At 39.2% G+C, this 20,913-nt stretch overlaps 1 protein-coding gene across 1 annotated transcript in view; it reads right to left on the bottom strand.

Moving 5' to 3' along the window:
* The window catches only part of Pros1 (protein S), a 70,433-nt gene that overhangs the window by 19,755 nt on the left and 29,765 nt on the right, over nucleotides 1-20,913 (bottom strand). Inside the window, exons 4-9 of the mRNA XM_042259472.2 lie at nucleotides 14,659-14,745; nucleotides 13,347-13,469; nucleotides 13,105-13,236; nucleotides 8,290-8,415; nucleotides 4,419-4,540; nucleotides 2,147-2,262 (exon numbers count right to left, since the gene is read on the bottom strand). Of these exons, the coding sequence (XP_042115406.1) occupies nucleotides 2,147-2,262; nucleotides 4,419-4,540; nucleotides 8,290-8,415; nucleotides 13,105-13,236; nucleotides 13,347-13,469; nucleotides 14,659-14,745 (706 nt within the window). The remainder of the gene's footprint in view (nucleotides 1-2,146; nucleotides 2,263-4,418; nucleotides 4,541-8,289; nucleotides 8,416-13,104; nucleotides 13,237-13,346; nucleotides 13,470-14,658; nucleotides 14,746-20,913) is intronic.

The following is a 20,913-nucleotide window of genomic DNA, read 5'->3' as shown; positions in this document are numbered from 1 at the left end:
TTACAGAAAAGGAAGGAATTCAAGGAGGGGAAAGGGGAGATGGGAAAAATAGAGAAAGAAAGAAAGAAAGAAGAAGAGAAAAGCTTTCCAAACACTGTGATAGCATAAATCACTGAAGTAGGATGCATGAGAATTGAGCTTAATAATATAGTCGAGCTAGTCATTGGGGGAGTGTGCAATCTGATCATGCTTGGTGTTATCAAGACTCTGGGCGTGTGCACAGTATAAGTAGCACAGGATGGAAAATCGTATGGGTGCTGCATGGTGACTGAGTGCCTGCCCTCAGAATGTATTAGTGAGAACCAGAGTGAAGTTCCTCAAGGCACCAGCTAATAAAAATGTTTTTAAAACAAAGACAAATAGGAAAAACAGTTGTATAACTATTTATCATGAAATTAAAAGAATTTGAGTTAAAGAGTCAGGACCTCTGAAGGTTGCTAATAAGTCAACAAAGAATCCAATATAGATATCCCATCATCACATATTAATAGTCACAAAGGCAGTATTTGTAACGGAGACAGACCTTCCTCACAGGGAACCAAGAAAAAGAGGCAGAATAAATAAATATTCCTGTTTTTTGAATTCCCAAGTAAGTATTTGAAAGAGATAAAATGTGGAGTGAACTGCATTGGATGGATAATACTATAATATGAATGCAAGGACCTGTTCATATTTAAAAAAAAAAAAAGAAAAGAAAAGAAAGGAAAGGAACCATTTTCTTTGCCATAAGGACTTATGTCCTTCTTCACAATTATCTGAGCATTTGGCTGATGCGAAGAATGAACCATCTTGCCAAAAACTAAATCTGTGTTTGGTCACGATCTTCCAGGAGTTGATCCTATTATGGAGATAATTTCCTTTTCTTTGTAAAATAATGCTAAATGGCATTTCAAAGAGTCATGTTCTGCATATGTTCTTTCTGGAATACATCATCACATCCTGACTCATTACATTGGGGATCAATTTATTCTGTTTCAAAAGTATTGGAGAGTTGAAAAGAGACAGAATTTGTCAACATTTGGCAGGGCAAGGGAAGCAGTTGGTTATGGGAAACAGAGGTGAAGAGGTTTGCTTTAAGCAAATCACTTTATAAATATTCATCAAGTTATGCACTTAATATGGAATGTATAAAAGATATTACACTTCTGAAAGTGTAGAGTAAATAAATCAATGAAGAAACTAAGGAATACTGGGGAAATTGGTTTGCTAATTCTGATCCAATATTAGCTACTGAGTTAGAATGAGTTGTCATAAAAAAAATAATGTGAAAGTAAATAAAGATATATTGCAACAGTTTTCTCCCTCATCCTCACTGCTGTTATAGCAAAGAAGGGTTTCCAGTCTCACTCAGAAGAAAATAATATTCGTTCAGAGATGTTTGTGGTGAAAATCAGATATCGAGGGAAATGGAATGTCCAAGTAACACTCTAACTTAAATCAATCAGAATAACTTTCAATGTTCTTTCATGGTAAGACTTCTATAATTCAGTTCAATTGATTAGTGAATGATCTGTGTTTAATTAAGTTCTAAACATGAATGATTATTTCATTAATATTAATATGAAAGTTAGGCTTTAAACTTAACTTCAAATAATTTTCCCTTCTCTTTATTACATCAATTATTGCTTCTAGTTTCAACATGTGTGCACTGAGAAAACTGGCCAAGTGAGAATCACCGTTGAGAAGCACACTTTCTCTAAAGCCAGTCTAACCACAGCAGCAAAAGCTGAGTATTCAAACTGCCAAACTAAGTAAGCATTTCTTTAGACCACTTCTTGAGCCATCTTCTTAATTTTCCTTATTAGTTTTGAATGTAACACCATTCCATCAGTACACTGATATTTTCACTTAGTTTTTATAATGTATAAAAAAAGGGTTACATTTTCACAGGTGAGTTAGATCTAACTTCCCAGCTTCTTGGGAAATATGCAACCACTGGGAAATGGAAAGGGATGGGATAAAGTAAGTTTGCATTGGAAAAGTCAGCCTGGGCGGACTTGAAAAGGCGCTAGTGGGAAAATTCCATGTGTGAAGATCACCTACATGGTAATATGCCTAAGTTATCAGATCAATGACAAACCAGCAGCTGTCTGTCTTCTCTCGTCTGTTTCACCTGCAGGAATTCCCACTGACATTGGTTCCTCACCTGGTGATTTCTGGCAAACGAAACTTCAGATATAAGACAACTCCTGCAAACTGCTCGGCCAAGTATAGTAATTCATAATTTTTGTCGAGGTTCAAGGAAAGGCACACTGGAATACCCTGGAGGCAAACCAAATGCATGGATTATTGTCTGCAGTTTGTCTTCTCCCTGTAGCTCCCCAAACAGCCTGTGAAACACCCTCCCATCAGAATGGCCCTGCAAACAATAATGAATAACTTCCATTTCCCTGCAAAGTCCATCCATAAGCCTCCAAAAATACGTGTGCATGGCTTTCGATTTATCATTTTTTATTATATTATTTATTATTTCTTTCACAAACCTCAGTGCTAAACACAAACTTTTCCTTCCAGTCCCAGCAAATATGTCTTCAATAAACTGTATAATGCCTTGCATTAATTATGTCTGCATATCATTCATTTGGTGATTAAGAAAAAAGTATTGTGAGCAAAAATGTGTTATCAGCATACTCAAGAGAATGCTGACAACTCAGGAGGGGAGAAACCTAAGTGAGCTTCTCATTCTCTAAGAAATTTGCACGAAAATGATTCAAAGTCATGTGATCTTTTATCAAGTATTTGTTCCTTAAAGCTGAACAGCAACATTAAAGTAGAAAGTTACCTAGAGATGAGATTTGGGGGACAGTGAAGGACATTTTCAATGGATTCTACAGTTATTAAATAGAGCCCCCCCAAAAAAGTTTTCATAACCATTCCAAGGTGGATAGTAGTATGTACTACAGAACATACTGAAATAATAAGGGATTAAGCTATAAAATAAAAAAAATTCTACTACATGGCCTTTCAACTGAGGAGCCCCAGAATTATTATTTATACCCATTAACCTCCTGATCTTTCTTCATGTGGGTAATGTGATTTTTTTGTTGTTTTTTTTTAAGCATATACTGATTCATCATGGTCCTGTGTGTGTGTGTGTGTGTGTGTGTGTGTGTGTGTGTGTGTGTAGTTATAGTTATACACAGTGAAATCATTATTTAGGAATTTTAAGCAGTCTGCCTCATAATCATATATAATTTGACTCTTACATGTTTTAAAATGCAAGAATAGAAAGAATCACTAGCATGTATGCCTTATTATTTCTTATAAAAAAGGAGAGGTGGGGGTCAAATGTTGACTTATTCATTCAATAAAGGAAAAATTAAAACCATCCTATGAATTGATTTCTTGGGTCAATTATGCATTAAATCTGAGTGTTGAAAAGTGTGTTTGAGACACACTGATGAACATAATTGCCTTCTGAATAATGATACATTTAAAGTCACTAGATCTTCTCATGAGAAATCTGTTTTCACTAGGAAGTTTATGAACATTTATAACCACAAAATAGGCAGTGAGTAAACTTTCCAGAATGTAACATAGGACATCAGAAAATGTTATCACTAAAATTTCTATGGAATATTCTTTTAGTGGGATTAGGAGATAGATGCTTCTTCATAATCAGCCCCTTGTAAAACCAAAGACTAGAACTGCCAGGCTTTAATTACTGGTCAGAGAAATGAGACCTGGGTCCTCTGAGACTGGGAGGAGACAGGCACACTGAATTGCAGAGGGGTCATTACTTGATAACTATCTAAATGTGGTTCCAAGATCCCAACACTTCATAATGGATAACTACCTGGCTGGAGGCTTTCTGATAAAGAACAAAGGCACACCATTGCCCTGTCAAGTGAGATTCAACCGAATGGGCCTGCCGATTGTCAGGGCAGGAAAATGGCACTCTGGAGAGCTGTCTGTTCTGGAGATTTTATAAGTCTTTAAAAACAGAGAAGACGACTAAACTGCACATAGGCACAACGTTCGGTCTAGCCATTGTTCTTATCAACGTTCGGTCTAGCCATTGTTATTATCCCTTGAGAGTCACTCTGCAGTGTTTTCTCTCCCTCTGAGAGCATGTTTCCCTATTCTACAGTAAATTCACCTATCTTCCGCATTGTGCTCTGTATTTCAACTGAATTCTTTTAGTGAAGATCAATGCTCTTCACTGAAAGGCCAGGGAGCAGGGATCCTGGTACCACCTGGGTCTCTCATTTCATAAAAAAGAAGTTTTTTGTTTGTTTTGTTTTGATTTTGTTTTTGTTTTCTTCTCCCTTCTCTGCACAGCTCCAGCTGTTCTGGAACTCATTCTGTAGACCAGGCTAGCCTCAGAGATCCTCCTGCCTCTGCCTCCCTGGTGCTGGGATTCAGGGCATGTCCCACCATGCCCAGTTTGGTAAGAAGCTTGCATTTAAAAGGTTTACCTCACAACTCTTCTGGTCTTGGGCAAGTTTGAATCCTTTCTTCCCATCACAGTAACATGAGTAGCCTCCAGGGTAATTGACGCACAGTTGAGCACACATGTTCTCAGAGCATTCATCCACATCTGAGGTGAAAAGAGAAGAACACTTCATAGCTTCTAAATGTCCAATTCAATAGCCACAGGAGTAATTACTCAGAAAATGGAATTGCTATGACAGCATATCTAAACACATGACCTAGAAATTTAAGAGATCTAAGTGCAACTTTTTTTTTTTTTTTTTTTTTTTTTTTTTTTTTTTTTTTTTTGTTTTTCGAGACAGGGTTTCTCTGTGTAGCTTTGCGCCTTTCCTGGAGCTCACTTGGTAGCCCAGGCTGGCCTCGAACTCACAGAGATCCGCCTGGCTCTGCCTCCCGAGTGCTGGGATTAAAGGCGTGCGCCACCACCGCCCGGCCTAAGTGCAACTTTTATGTATATATCCCAAATATTTTTTTATTGTTTTCAATAATTAATAATAGTGTGGTAATTATACTAATTTTATGATTTTCAACTTAGAGAAGAAAAGCATTTAGAGTCTCCTCTGTCATTTCTGTGTAGCCCTGGCTGTCCTGGAATTTGCTTTGTAGACTAGGCTGGCCTGAAACTCAGAGATTCTCCTGCATCTGCCTCTCTAATGCTGAGATTAGAGGTGCCCTCCATGGCCAGCCTTTTGTTTGTTGAAAACTAGCACTTGTTGTTAGTCACCTGATGTTTAGTCTGACAGTCTGATGCAGAGGTGGGCAGGGAGTGTCTATTTAGAGGACTAAGATAGCCCAAGATAAATTGTAATTAGACTCTGACCATGCAACAATTAGAACCCTTCAGACTCATTGCAGCTTTAACCAATCTATCAGTCTTTGTAGTTCCTGCTCCTTTGTAGTAATTCCAATCCACACAAGTATCTACCACACATATCTAGACAGGATTTTCTACCCATTCATCTGTTGTCTGCTTCTGCTCATGACCTTTGCCAGTGTCCTCTGTCTTTCACATTCAGTGTCCTTCTATGTATGATCAACACATGGCCTCATAGCCTTATTTCCTCCTTCTCCTCCTCCCTGATGATCATGCTTCATTAGCCAGCCTTTCCCATGTTCACATCTCTTCATCACTTTGAGATGTTTTGAACAAAACACCTACCTCTCCCTCTTTCAAAGAAGTCCTTTATCTCCTAACACATTAATGTTTTTGACATTTAGAGTATTTTACTCTCTCCACCGATTCATACTGAATATCATAATACATGTTAATATCTGTGTTGATTTTATCATGTGTCTCCAGTTGAAATTTCTAAGTGAAGAAAGTGTGGCTATTTGACTCATCATTTTGTTTCCACTGTAGAGTCCATCCGTAAATAATGTTGAATAATGAATATTTGTCATGATCATGATGAGTGATATTAAGAACTTGTAGCCATAAATTTAATGACATATATTAATGTTCTTTTTTTTCTAACCTTATTGTGCTATTACTTCCCATCATTTGAAGTCTTTTAACTGATCTGTCCAACTCCTCACTCTGTAATAACATGCCTAAGCTAAAGATTGTTTCAGGGCTACAGAAAGTCCTTGACATTTCATTGGATACACCCTATTACAAATGTATGAAGTTCTTATTAATATTACCATGTAATATATGCTCTTTTAAATACTTTAAAATATATTTCCAGAGTTAATGATACTTTAAATGCATTAAAATTGTATGATATAGAATTAAAATAAGATATATATGGACTCATATTTAAAAATCTGTCCTTTAGCAAATGAAACTACAATCTAGGTGATGAAAATGTCTAATAATAATGATGAGAGAAGATATCAGAGGCTGGTCACGCAGTTTAGGAACAAGGACTTTAATTCTTATCCTTGGCCAGAGGCTGGAAACGTTCATGGTTTTGTCATTGCTGGAAGCAACAAATGCCAATAGTGTTTGGGGGTTTTAGTTTCCATCTGATTTTTTGTTATCTTGCCTCTCTTTTTACACAGCCATCTAGAAGCTACATCTGAGGGTGTGACCAAATAGTCTTCCAGACACCTGAAATAGATGTTGGAGGCAGGCAGGGGGCTGGATGGACAGCTCACCTCCCATTACTCAACAGTTTCTGTCTTAAGTCCTACACTAATGGTACCTTTCTGGGGCGGCTGTTGGCCCACAGAAGCTCTGCTTGTTTGCATTTTCTTTTTTTTTTTTTTTTTTTTTTTTTTTTGGTTTTTCGAGACAGGGTTTCTCTGTGTAACTTTGCGCCTTTCCTGGAGCTCACTTGGTAGCCCAGGCTGGCCTCGAACTCACAGAGATCCGCCTGGCTTTGTTTGCATTTTCTTAATCACCTGTCTAAGAACCTTTCTAAAACATAAATTCACTGTGGTCCATGAGATTCATCCGTGGAATTAACAAGACAAAGACCTGACTCATGGAAGTTCTGTGACTCTAATAATGCTCTAACTCCTTTGTTAAGACCAGTTGAACTTAGGAAGTCTCTGTTGTGATTAAGAACCCTGATTATCTCTGTTTCATTGAATCTGAGAATTTCTAGGTTTCCTAATAATTGCAATGAGGGGTAGTAGAAAGTAGAAATGGGTGAGTGTGGGGATAGGGTGAAGTAAAACATCAACATTTCAACAGCACACTATAAATAATTACAACAAAGTCTATTATAAAAATCACTATCTGCTTATATGAATTCAAAGACAGAAAGGTTTATTATAGTAACAGATTGTCTGTAGAAAGGAAACCATTAAGAGAACTTGCTGTTGTCTGCTTAACAATTTCTATTTGGGGTGATGAAAAGGTTTTGAAAACAGACAACTATGATGAGGAGGCCGCAGAGCTGTGTCACTGAGCTTCTGTTTATAAACCATTTCCAGCGTACAATATGTTCTATTATTGATGTGATTAGTGTTAGACATAATGTTAATTCAGTTTGAAATTTTAAAACATTAAAAGGGGTATGTGAGATGATTCATATATGATGATTTGAAATCTAAGACAAAAGCAGACATAATGCATTGATGCTAGCCGAGGCATCCATGCTGACACCTTGGCAACCTTTACAAAGAGAAAACAGCATCCATAAGGGGTCTTGGCATCAAAGCTCAGCAATCCTCAGCTTTCTGGGGCTCCATTATGATGGATATCAGTCAGGATAGCCGACATCACACTTCACAGCTTCTTTTTATTATTTCCTTTATGTGTGTGTGTGTGTGTGTATGTGCGCCTGAGTGCATATATGTGCACCATGTAGGTGCAGGTGTCAGAGAAGACTAGGAGAGAGTGTCAGATCCCCTAGAACTAGAGCAACAGGTGGTTGTGAGCCACATGAATTGGTCTCTGCGAACTGATTCCATATCCTTTGCAAAGCTGATAAATGCTCCTAACTGCTGAGCCACCTCTTCAGTCCCAATTTCCTATTTTAAAGTCACCTATACATGTACAGAAAATGGCTGGAAAAATATTTGTAATGAAACCTAAGGTTGATAAGGTGGCTCCTGGTTTTAGCCACACAATTAAAGCTTGGGTCATTTTTCTTTGTCTATATAAATTTTTTCTTTCAAATTAAAAAAATTTTAATGTTATCCAGAGGCTATTAAAATGTGTTCTTTTTGCTTTTATAACAAAGGGAGTCTCTAGTTTTTATGAAGTTCAATGGGTTAAATGGAATGAATAATACTAAACCCAAAGACCGTGGGTCTTACTTGATACTTCTGTAAGGGAGGCAACAGTCACCAAATCAACCAAGCCATATGACAGATTAGCAAAAGAGATGTTTTTTTGGAATATTAACCCAGGGTTCAAACCCACCCTCTCTACCAAGAGCAATGGTAGCATCATCATTCTACCTTCACAAGATTTTGATGAAGGATCATATCTGTAGCCATCAGGACATTCACATTCAAAGTCTCCTGGAATGTTCTTGCACACAGCTGTGCCACAAATACTTGGCATCAGAGAGCACTCATCCATATCTACAAATAAAATCAATATGTTAATGTTTTCCCAATAGCAAATGAACACTTCTTTCCTGAATCATATATGTGTGTGTGTGTGTGTGTATAGCAATAAAGTAGCCACAGAACAGCAAAATAATAAATCTATCACCATACTTTAGTTCCCTAAATATGACTTTCATATGAATTGATGGGAAATTTGACTGATGTTCCTTTACAGGTAGGTATGTAAGAAAAAGAGAGGGATTTAGTCATTTTATTATATACCAAGGAGAAGTATAAAAACACATGAGAGAAGAGGCTCAACTGTATTCTTAATATTCTTTAACTGTACTTCTAAATTTATATTTCTGAAATTGGTTGTAAATGTAGATTCACTTAACTCCTTACTACAATTATTTAACAAATGAAAACTCATTTGTTTTATTTGTTTGTTTAGTTAGTTAGTTAGTTAGTTAGTTTTTCAAGACAGGGTTTCTCTGTGTAGCTTTGCACCTTTCCTGGAACTCTCTTGTAGACCAGGCTGGCCTCGAACTCACAGAGATCCACCTGCCTCTGCCTCCCAAGTGCTGGGATTAAAGACGTGCGCCGCCACCACCACCCGGCCTTGTTTTATATTTTTATTTGGAAGTAGACAAAGATCTAATATTTTACCCATCTTGTCTACAGTAGTCAACAATGATTTGCATTTAAGGTGGAACTGAATAAAGTCTAAAAGTATTTCTAAAACTGCACTTACTGTAGTACCTTTCTTTGTATTGGGTTAATATTCCAGACATTTCAGATGTACTTATTGTATTACGTAGTGTAGTAGGAAGCAAAAGATGGCTTGCAAGGAAGTGGTAGGTGGGATTTTCAAGCGAACAGAAGCAAGGGAGACACAGTTCTACATTGATGCAATTACCACTCATCTTTCTTCACAGAGGTCAATGGAGAAAGACAAAGTTGAATGGGAAATGCATTTCCAAACTTTGAAAACTGGCAGTTTATCTCGAGAGATGAGTAGATGAAAACTTAGACATTGCTCTGTTTCAAATAACTTGCTCCCAAATAATGAAATCAATCCCTGTGGTAAGGAAATGTTTCTAAATCCTAAGTGTGTCAATGCCAGTGTTCTAAGAGTGAAATTATACAAGACTTGTGTAAATATTAATAATGAGGGAAAACAAAAATAATACTTAAATTTCTAATATTCCTTGCAACTTAATATGAATCCTCAGTTAATTTTAAAAAGGCAAATGTCAAAAAAGCTTTTTGGAAGTCCATACTTTTAGAAGAAAATAAAAAAAAAACATTACTTAAATAACTTGGCTCTAGGCATATTTGCAGGGAATTATATAGGTCATACGAATTTAGGTACAGCATCCACATCTAACACCAGGTAAGGCTTTAGACTTTCATATTTAGTCAATAGCGGCCAACTTGATTATTCTGTGTACATCTACACCATGGCCAAGGTCCTCCTGTAATAGTTTTCTACTTACTTTTCTGTAAGTTCTGTGCTCTGCTGTATACTATAGCAAAATTACTATGCAAAGAAAGAATGAAAGACAGATGTTCTGGTCATCAGAATCATTCTGTAGGTTGTTTGATGCCACTGAGAAATGCACCTGGGGCTTCCACATGCTAAGGAAGCACTCCACCACTGAACTATATTCCCAGCAAAAAAAAAAAAAAAATACTTATTTTTTTATAATTGTACATGCATGTATTAATTCAATGTGGATATGAAAAATTCACAAAACTGGAGAAAAGGAAGATTATTCAAGTATTTAAATGTTAAAGTGGGAATGGGAACTATCTATTTATATGATGTATGTGGTATCCTGAATTATAATGGCTTTCTGGAACTACTGTTCTAATGATGCCCCTACTCTAAGAGTCAAACTAAAGCGTTCAAAAAAAAAACAGAGAAGAAAGATATACAGTTATAAATTGGATAATGGTTGGAAGACAATGTTAGTAAATGCATTTCATTTCAGCTTCATTCCATGGTACTTTAAACGGTACTGTTTTAGACTACACAATACTGAATGAATACTACCAAGCAGATAGAAAATTCTCTAAATACGAATTCAGACTGGGAATTTTCTAAGACTTATAAAGGCTTTCACAAGGAAATTTCACACTTATCCTACTGATTTTTTTTTTTTTTTTTTTTTTGGTTTTTCGAGACAGGGTTTCTCTGTGTAGCTTTGCGCCTTTCCTGGGACTCACTTGGTAGCCCAGGCTGGCCTCGAACTCACAGAGATCCGCCTGCCTCTGCCTCCCGAGTGCTGGGATTAAAGGCGTGCGCCACCACCACCCGGCCCTACTGAACTTTTTAATCTCTTAGGAGGAAGAACAAAATACTTCTTAAGGGTTTCTGCTTTGTGGCAAGATTTCACTGCAGCCTCAGAATTCTGGTTTTAGCTATCCATTCACCTAGCGGGAATATTTGTAGGTATCTTACGGCAAGTCATGCAGTCCAGTGAAGCATTGTGTGCAAGGAGAAAAAGTAAAAGCATTGGGAGACAAAGTCTCATAGAGAAGGCCAAAGGAAGTACACTAACAACATATGAAAAGCTAACCTAACAGATGATTTAAATCCTAAGGGAAAAAAAAATACTTAGGAGCTGTGTTATAAATGTGTAAAGAAAATGAAAAAGAGATTCTTCATCTTTCTCAAAATGACCATTGGAAATGGGGTGCAAAATAAAGGGTTTATTTTGGAAATCGGAAAGCTGTTTCTGAAAGGCAAAGATAAATATAACGGTGCTGTTATGCCGAGTTGCAGATTTCCTTGTGTGGCTGCTGTCCATCTTACGGAACGATGGGACAGTAGCTGATTCTGAAAACAGGCAGCAAGTGTAGCAGCGAAGGCTCTCTGTCGAGTGAAGTGCTTTAATTACTCTTACTTACCACTAAATAAATTCTTGAAATATGCACTTGTGCATGTACGCACACGAGAAGAAAATAAAACACTCCTGCTACTGGTAATGCAAACTAAAACGGAGTCCCACAGCATTGCAAGGCTCCAAGACATGGTGGCTCATTTACAGTAAGTACTTTCTGACCACAGTGTTTTCCAGAAGTTTCCCTCTACCTAAACTTTGGCCTCACACATTGAATGCTGTGGGATGGTCTGTATGTGAAATTGTTCTGATTGGTCAATAAATAAAACACTGATTGGCCAGTGGCCAGGCAGGAAGTAGGTGGGACAAGGAGAGAGGAGAATCCTGGGAAGCAGAAGGCTGAGGCAGAGAGATACTGCAGCCACCGCCAGGACAAGCAGCATGTGAAGATGCTGGTAAGCCACAAGCCACGTGGCAAGGTATAGATTTATAGAAATGGGTTAATTTAAGATAAAAGAACAGTTAACAAGAAGCCTGCCATGGCCATACAGTATGTATGCAATATAAATCTCTGTGTTTACTTGATTGGGTCTGAGCGGCTGTGGGACTGGCGGGTGACAAAGATTTGTCCTGACTGTGGGCAAGGCAGGAAAACTCTAGCTACAAATGGTGCCCAACGTGTTGGCAAGAGTTTCCACCTAAAACCTGAGTAAAAAGATTCTAAAACGGAGCTAAAAACAGTTTCTAGTTGTCTCTCTCAAGTTAGCGACAGCCTGAGTGTTTAAGTTACTGGCGGGTTCCTGGCGTGTGTGCTTGACCAGCAGTATGGCGGGAATGAGGCATCTGCAAGTGGCACATTAAGCTGCGTGGTGGATTTAGCCTTTGCTAGTACAAAACAAAAAGAGGTTTCTGGGCTACACACTGCTTTGATAAGAAGCATAGACCCACTATTTCTGAGAATTGATGGCTCCCAAAGCTGGCGGAAAACGTACCACTGCCATGTTGGGAAGCTCAAATGGGCGGAGCCAGCAGCCACAGCACCTTTTCAGTCTTAGAATGGTGCAGTTTAAAGCAATAGGCTCAAAGTAATATAAAAAATAAGCCACGTAAAGATGGCTACCACACAGAGAATCTGGATTATGTTCTCTTTGATATTTGTAACTGAAGAAAAACATTTGATTACAAAAGCTGTTGAGTTATGCCAAAATGTGTATTTTAAAGGTACCTTTACTTCAAAATTTGGCTATAAGGATATGTTGCTTTGGAAAAGAGGCTCTGCTTTTGTTTCTACAGAAAGCCAGAGGCTATGGATTTGTTCCAGATTAAGATACATCAGGTTTGACCAGCCAAGACCCCCTGAAAGGTCTCCGATGACACCATGGCCCAGATGATCCAACATCCAGAATCGTTTCAAGGCAACTGGCTCAGACGATACGGTCTCACGGACTACTCCATGATCCTAAAATTTTCTTTGTGTCCCCATAAGACACAGCGCCCCCCTCCAGCAGGAAGTAGTAAGAGAAGCTACACCCAAATTCCCAAATATACCAAGCTGGCTTTGGAGATATGTAAAAGTTAAAACCTTCCTTTTTAAAAAAAGAAAAGGGGAAGTGCTGTGGGATGGTCTGTATGTGAAATTGTTCTGATTGGTCAATAAATAAAACACTGATTGGCCAGTGGCCAGGCAGGAAGTAGGTGGGACAAGGAGAGAGGAGAATCCTGGGAAGCAGAAGGCTGAGGCAGAGAGATACTGCAGCCACCGCCAGGACAAGCAGCATGTGAAGACGCCGGTAGATTTGTCCTGACTGTGGGCAAGGCAGGAAAACCCTAGCTACAATTGAACATATTTTTTATTCTGTTTCCGTGCTCTTACCTTTGCAGTCTTTTTTATTTGAAAGTATAGCAAAGCCACTTCTGCAGGAGCAGTGGTAACTTCCGGGAGTATTGTCGCATATCTGACTGCAGCCTCCATTTACATTTAAGGGATCTTTACATTCATTTACATCTACAATGGGAAAAATAAAGTATTTTTAAAGAAATGCCATTTTCAGATAATATGTCATGTGGCCAGCCCAGAAAAGCCAGGGGGTGGGGGCGTGGATTTTTCATACATACCAAACTGACACTTGTCTCCTTGCCATCCTGGTTTACAGATGCAAGTGAAAGCTGCTTGGCCATCTTTGCAGTTCAGATACCCATCTTCATTGCACGGCATAGGGTCACATTGGTCTGGGATGGCTAAAGGAAACAGACCTCCATTTAATTTTTACCTCAGGCAAGAAGAGGCAATAGCAGAAATGGACACATACAATTGCATGCCTATAACCAGTAAGGCTAAGATGAATTCTTTCCAACAGTAGGTCTGGGGATGTAGCTCAATTGGTAGAGTGACTGTCCAGCACTCTCAAAGCCCTGAGTTTGATCCCCAACACAGCATACACCTGATAGGGTGGCTCATGCCTGTAAATCCTGCATTCAGGAAGTGGGGAGAGAGAGAGAGAGATCCTGAGTTCAAGGTCACTCTTGGCTATAGAGCCAGTTCAAGGCCAGACTAGGCTACATAAAAGACTAACTGGAAAAAATAAAAAAGAAAGGAAGAGAAGAAAAAGTGAGACAGGCCTCACTCTGTAGCCCTGGCTGTCCTGGAATTCATTATGTAGGCCAAGAGAACTCTGCCTCCCATGTGCTGGGATTAATGTGTACCACCAAGACAGGCAAATACTTCACTTGACTTGAGCCTTATAACAATTCCATGAGGAGGACCAACCAAGCAAACTATTCTCTGTTTGACAACGATAGAATTTGGCTATTCCAACTTGGATTAAGATGGGGTTTTTAAAAGGAATCTTCTTGCCTTAAATAAGTAGAATTCTTATTAAAATACATGAAATAATGGTTTTTCAAATCCTGGAGAATGAGTTGCAGGAAAATGTGGTGCCTGGATGAAAGGAAGTGTGGCCAACAATCACATGGCGGTTACCATAGGTCCTGCATAGACTTCAGAGAATGAAGGCTGTCTTGATATGCATATTTTCAAATTCATATTATTGATGCCCAAATGGTAACAAATGATTGTGGCTTTCCTCTGACAATTAGTGAACAGTAAGATTTGGACATACTATGATTATACAACTCTAACCAAAATAAAGATGCTACAAATAACATTTCTGACAGCAGTAACTTGAAACCTACTATCACTGACCACCCCTCAACGGATATGTTAGGGGGGGGATTCTTTTTATGTAAGACAAATACATTTACAACTGAAAAATATGCTCCTATATGCAGTTCAAAAAATATAGCTGCTTGGCGTAACCTCCTTCAAGGTTGCACTTACTGAATTTTAAATATTAGTTTGTATAGACACGGTGTATTTTACTTTCAAGGTTTGTATTTTGTTTAATTTTATGTTTAAATAGCAGCTCACCATTGACACAGCTCCTGAGGTCAGGGTAGGCATTCACTGACAGTCGCGCAGTACTGAATGTGCCAACGCGGAATGTGCCCAGACAACCTGCGGGAAAGAAAAGAGGCAACCATGTCACAGCAGCCTTGGTCTGAACTCACAGTAGAAATCACCCTAAAGCCGGAGTACTTCTGTTCTGAGGGCTTCACAAGAGTTAGTACTCAAGTGTCCATTTCCCCCTTTTTGTGTCAAAGTACAAGAAAACATCTCAGTTAAGCTGAAGATGCTCATGAGTTCTGCATAGCGCCCAGCTAAAAAGGTGGCCAAGAAAAGACGCACTGTCTTTTTATGGTTGACGGTTCAAGTGCACACTTTCCTCTTCCCTTGAGTAATAACATGCTGTCTAAAATATACTTTGGTGACCACTGAACAGTACGTGTTCTATAGAAATGGATTGATAGACATAAACAAAGCACATATTCACCATATTAGTAAAGCAACATTGATAAGGTAAGGAACAGAATTTATATGCATTTTTAAAAGATATTTATTTAATGTGTATGTGTGCACACACATGCTCCTATACTCACTCCTGAGTTTCTAGCCAATTCCCCTATCTCTGCCTCCCATCTCCCTATGGAGTGCTGGGATTGTAGACATGAACCAGCACATCTGGCTTTTTTTTACATGGGTTCCAGGCATTGCACTCAGGTCATCTTTCATCTGCTCAGCCATTTTACTGGCCCCTGTGAGGACTTAACAAAACAGGTCTGGCTGTTTTCTATTGAAGAACCACAGTTAGGTGACCAGGTGACAACAACGGACAAGTGTCTGAAATGTTCTTCATTTATCCACTCCGCTTGAGGTGAGGGATTACTGCTGTGTAGACCGAAATCAAAAGAAGGGGGACTTTGGGGCTTCACTTTTGGAGTTCAGTTTTTTCCTCTTCTTATATGATAGTATTTTGTGCTGGTACATATTTTTAGGGCTATTCATCAAAACACTCTGATACAATAATTGAATAATTTAGTTCCAGAAGGTTCCTTCAAAGACTTCTGAAATGTATTTCTTGTTAGTATTGATATAATCTGCTACAGCTAGGAGAAGCAAATACATGCTTTCACTATGTAAACAACCCACCGCAAAGTTTATCTCATTTGTATCATGGTTTATTTCGGTTAAATTTTGTAATATAGGATATTGAACACCTGCTATGCCAGCTCTGTTTTGGGGAGAAACTGAGAATAAAGTCTACTTACAAACATTTTCATCTTCTACTTTCATTTGAAAGGTTCTATTTGATATGTGTTCACCTTTTGGTACCCTGAGAGGCAATCTTTTCATGCCATAGTTTGTCTGTAAAGGCCCATTGCAGCCAGCTCTAAGCCACAGTCTTCCTATAACACTCAGTTGTTCTAAGTTTTCTTATAAAAATATATTTTTGCTAATTTTTTTGAGAATTTCATATATTATATTTTTAATATAATCATATCAGATTCACCTCCAACTCCTCCAAGATCCACTCCATCTCTCGGTCTCACCAACATCATGTCCTCTTGTTTTATTTTGTTGAATTGTAAATGAAAATATAATTCCATCATTTCTCCCTTTCCCTCTCCTCCCTCCAGCCCTCCTCTCTATCCTACTCCTTCTCGTTTCTTCTCAAAACTATGGCATAAATACACAAACACAACCTCCTCAATTGTAGGTTACTTATATGTATAGATTTCAGGGTTGACCACTTGGTATTGGATAACCCATCAGGGATTTCATCTCTGGAAAGGACTATTTCTCCTACTGTCAGCCTTCCTGGGTTGCCTTTAGTTCTCTGTCTACAGGTGCCCCACAAGATTGAACTCTTCGGTATTAGCATGTCTATTGATACCGTATTTCTTCAGGTCTTTTTCAAGGCAGCCATATTGCTAAGGTATCACGTATGAAATTTCCCTCACTTCAATTTGTTCTGCCCATATATTCCTCACTCTAGGGCCAGACCCTCCCTCTGCCAGGTGCCATCAACTGCCCATAGCTCCCAGCTAGGCATGGAGTCTCACGAACCCCTCCCACTCCATGCTAGAATGTTGACTGCCTTGGTCTTGGGCAGGCATCCACAGCTGCTCTGAACACATGAGGGCATCGGACCTGTCATGTGCAGATGATATTCCTTTGTTCTAGTACTCCCCTACCTCTGACTCTAGCAGTCTCCCCATTCTCTCTTTGGGCATGGACTTTGAACCTCAGAGAAGGGATGGGATTAAAAAAAAAATTCCCATTTGCTCCTGAGCACTCCACTGACAAGTATTCTCCGCACTTTGACCAGTTGTGTTTCTGCATTAATCACCATCCACTGCATAAAGACATTTCTGTGTCTAGGTCTGCGAGCTACAGGAAAGTACGGGTAGAGACATTTGAATTTACAGGGCAGTTTGATACTACTTTCATTTAGCAAAATAATAGTAAGGGCTGTGAGCTCCCCAAATGTCGATTCCTCCTGTAACAGGCACGTTTCCTCCTGTGAGGCAAGCACTCTCCCTCTTGAGAAAGACTTTCCGAAGACACATAGGAAGGCCAGAGCATGAGTGAGCAGAGCTTTCAACTTAGAAAATTCCAGCATCAAACGTTCATTTCTGTGGTTCCTTGGGCATCACAGAGACTGCTACCTTTGTATCTTTTTCCTGTTTGTCCTTTGGGTGGCAGCTCTGTGGTTTCTAGTTTCCCTCCTGCAGTTTGTGGCCTGCTTCAGTTTACTTTCTACACCTCACGCAGCTCTTGTTCTAAAAGAATATTTTGCTCCTTAGTGTTCGTGGATTCAGTTCTGGCTGCCAGTGCTGAGGTCTGCTCGGACTATTGAACATTTGGCTATTTCCTGTCTGAAAACTGACCCTGTTCCAAAATTCACCCACATTTCTATAAGTGGCCTCTCTTGCAATTATCAATAGCAATTCCAACTGCTTAGCCTTTCTTCCAGGAGGTTTTGACAACTGCTGTGTGTATAAAATCATTGACATCACCTGGGATGCCCAATTCTAGCTGTCTTACTCACAGTAACATAAGTCAATCTTTCAGTTCTGACTGCATATTTCTGACGAGAGACACATCGTTCTGTAGTGGAGCCGTCTGACCTTCCTTTATTTCACAGGATGGAACTTTTATTGGAAGGCTCTTGGGATTTGTTAGTAGCGATTTCATTTTGACTTATGGCAGGTTCTTCACGCCAAAGTGCTAAAGGAACCCGGAATACACTTCATTCTTTTTACTCCTGCTGTGCTGTCTTGATAGAATAAATTTCCAGGTTGATTCCTAAGTTTCTGCCACTATTCAATTTCTGTTTGTTGTGAGCTTTTCTTTTTCTTGAAGACGTCGGGTTTTTGTACTAAGCAGAATGCCTTGCAAAAAAGCACAAATGTGTATTATGCTTCGAACAAGAGTGCATATATGTAAGTATGTCGACAATGGTCTGGTGCCCGGGGGAGTCACTGTTGTCACTGGGCAGGTCTTCAGACCATCTAGATACTGAAACATTGGATGAAAAGGAATTCTCCCCTGAGATGTTACAGAAAGTACCTTAGATAATTTCTTTTTTATTCATTTTTATTTTTAAGACTTATTTTTTAAATGATGTGTATATGTGTGTATCTGTGCAGGGGGGATGTACAAGTATCTGTGAGAGATCATAGGTATCAGATTCCCCTAGAACCTGAACTGAACTCAAGTCCTCTGCAAGAGCAACATATGTTCTTAACCCCTGAGCTATCTCTTCAGCCCTCTCTCTATTCTCCCAAATAGTGCAGTTTGGCTTTGAACTCAAGATCCTCCTGCCTCAGCCTCCTGAATGCTCAGAAATTCCAGGTACGCATTACCACACCTGTCCTAGACCTAGACTCCATTTCTGATAAGATACCAAGAGAACCCATTCATCTGTTGTTCTGGTTTGTGGATCCAAAACATTTGCTTCACTGTCCACTTCATAAGAAACGAACTGCCGGGCGGTGGTGGCGCACGTCTTTAATCCCAGCACTGGGGAGGCAGAGCCAGGCGGATCTCTGTGAGATCGAGGCCAGCCTGGGCTACAGAGTGAGTTCCAGGAAAGGTGCAAAGCTACACAGAGAAACCCTGTCTCGAAAAACCAAAAGAAAAAAAAAGAAAGAAAGAAAGAAAAAGAAAAAACGGGCTGGGTTTTGTTCCCATTCTTGGTCAAGTCTTCCTTCACCTGGCACTTTTCTTCCTGACTCATTACCGGTAGAAGCTTCACAGCTAGCATTTTGTTGTAGTACATTTATCTCTCTGAAAAGTTAAAAAAAAAATCTACTATGCAGCTTGCAATAAGCAGCAGAGTCATGGAAAATAAGTTTATAAAAGCTTCTGTATGTGGATAAGAACATTAATCGAAAACAAAACAAGACAAAAAAAGAAAGAGAGACCTAAGATTATCAAGGAAATCTACTGTCACATAAATCTATGTTTTCAATTTGTAGCAAGGAAACTTTCGAAGCTGCAGACCACAGCCTGATAGAATCGGCATGTATAATTAAGTCAGTAAGAGTCAGTGTTTCCGGTTGCTTCAGGCAACCTCAAGCTCTTCTAGTGCTGCATAGAGACTAACACATTACTATTTGCATAATTCCTTAATATCACAAAATGGTTGACTGTAGCATGAATCTTAAAAGTTCGTGTATTAATAAAAACAAACCCGGAGCCAGGTATTGGGGTGAATGCTGGAAGATCAGAGAAGCAGAACAAGCCACAGCTAACCTCACCTCGCCAATTCCTCAGCTGATCCTGTTTCCTCAAACTGGAAGCTTCTGTGTCCTCATCCAAATGGATCTCAGCTGAACTGCTGCTCAAAAGCCTAAAAGCTTAACCAGGCTCTAGTTCCTCATCCTCACACCTTATATACCTTTCTGCTTCCTGCCATCACTTCCTGGGATTAAAGATGTGTGTCACCATGCCTGGCTGTTTCCAGTGTGGCTTTGAACTCACAGAGATCCAGATTGATCTCTGCCTCCTGAATGCTAGGATTAAAGGTGTGTGCTACCACTACCTAACCTCTATGTTTAATATAGTGGCTGTTGTGTTCTCTGACCCCCAGATAAGTTTATTGGGGGTGCACAATATATCAACCACAGTTGACTCCATTCCTTTTGTTCCTGACTACAAGTCTATAAAAGAAATGGCTTAAATGGCTCACAAACTACGAAATAACACATGATGTAATCGAGATAAAACAATTAAGGACTTTAATGTTATTAAGAGCTGTTTAATTCTCCAAACATATTTCCCAAATGACATAAAAGAAATGGCATATATTACTTTATTGCTCAAATAGTCAACAATTAGTTACCCAAATTATTAGTTTAAATAATAGCCATTTGGGACTGTTGTTTTGAGTCAAATATCTGGGAAGCAATTGATTCACCTAACTAAAGTTTTCTGTGGCATGTGGAGTCAGCCAGAGGGTCTGATTAAAGTAAAAAGCCATTCCAAGATAGGCTTTCACTCTGACATGACAGCTCATGATATCTGGTACCCCACCTCTACTGGCAGACAGAGTGTCCTATGTCAGGGTCTCTTCACATGAGTGAGCTTCTTTCACTATGCTGGTCTGAAAGTGGACCTTATTCCATAGCAGTTAACATCCAAGGAGAGAGGCGCTGCAGTCCCTTTAAGAGGTATGATACCATTGCTTCCATATATTATGATGAAAGCAATTCTAGAATCTACCCAAGGAGGTGTGGGTGGTGAAGACAGAATCTACCTCCTGATAAGGGAGTGGGAAAATGACACATCAGAGAGCATGAGGAGCAGGAGAGACTTCTGTGCCACCTTTGGAAAATGCAATCTATCAAAGACAGATGGAAAGGCTCCTTTGAAGTCACTCCATGTTTTTAGTTTGTTACTCTTGTGAACTGCAAACCTCTTCAAAGCATGAATTTTGCTTTTATCAGTTCTCTTTGCTGTTTTCCATTTCACCTACTTTCATTCATGTTTTTATTTCTTGTTATTTGTGGCTTACTCTGTTGTACTTCTTGTTTTCTGCACTGGAGCCCTTGGGCCTCCTTCAAGCCTTATGGATTGTCTTCTCACCTGAGCACTTAGTTACTGCAGTAACTTGTCTCTCACCAGGTGACACCAGACTTCAGTCTACTTCTTGTTGTTTCAAAATTTTATTATCATTAGTATCTAGACTCCTAATGTTTCTCTAGAGATGATGTGAAAAAAATGGAGTAAGAAGTTTGGATTAATTCATCAGCTTGGCAGGACCTGCAGACTAAAGCA

This window comes from Peromyscus maniculatus, chromosome 12, assembly GCF_049852395.1.
Source record: "Peromyscus maniculatus bairdii isolate BWxNUB_F1_BW_parent chromosome 12, HU_Pman_BW_mat_3.1, whole genome shotgun sequence".
Taxonomy (NCBI): domain Eukaryota; kingdom Metazoa; phylum Chordata; class Mammalia; order Rodentia; family Cricetidae; genus Peromyscus; species Peromyscus maniculatus.
Note: the sequence above shows the minus strand (reverse complement) of the source record. Positions and strands in the feature narration are given on the sequence as shown.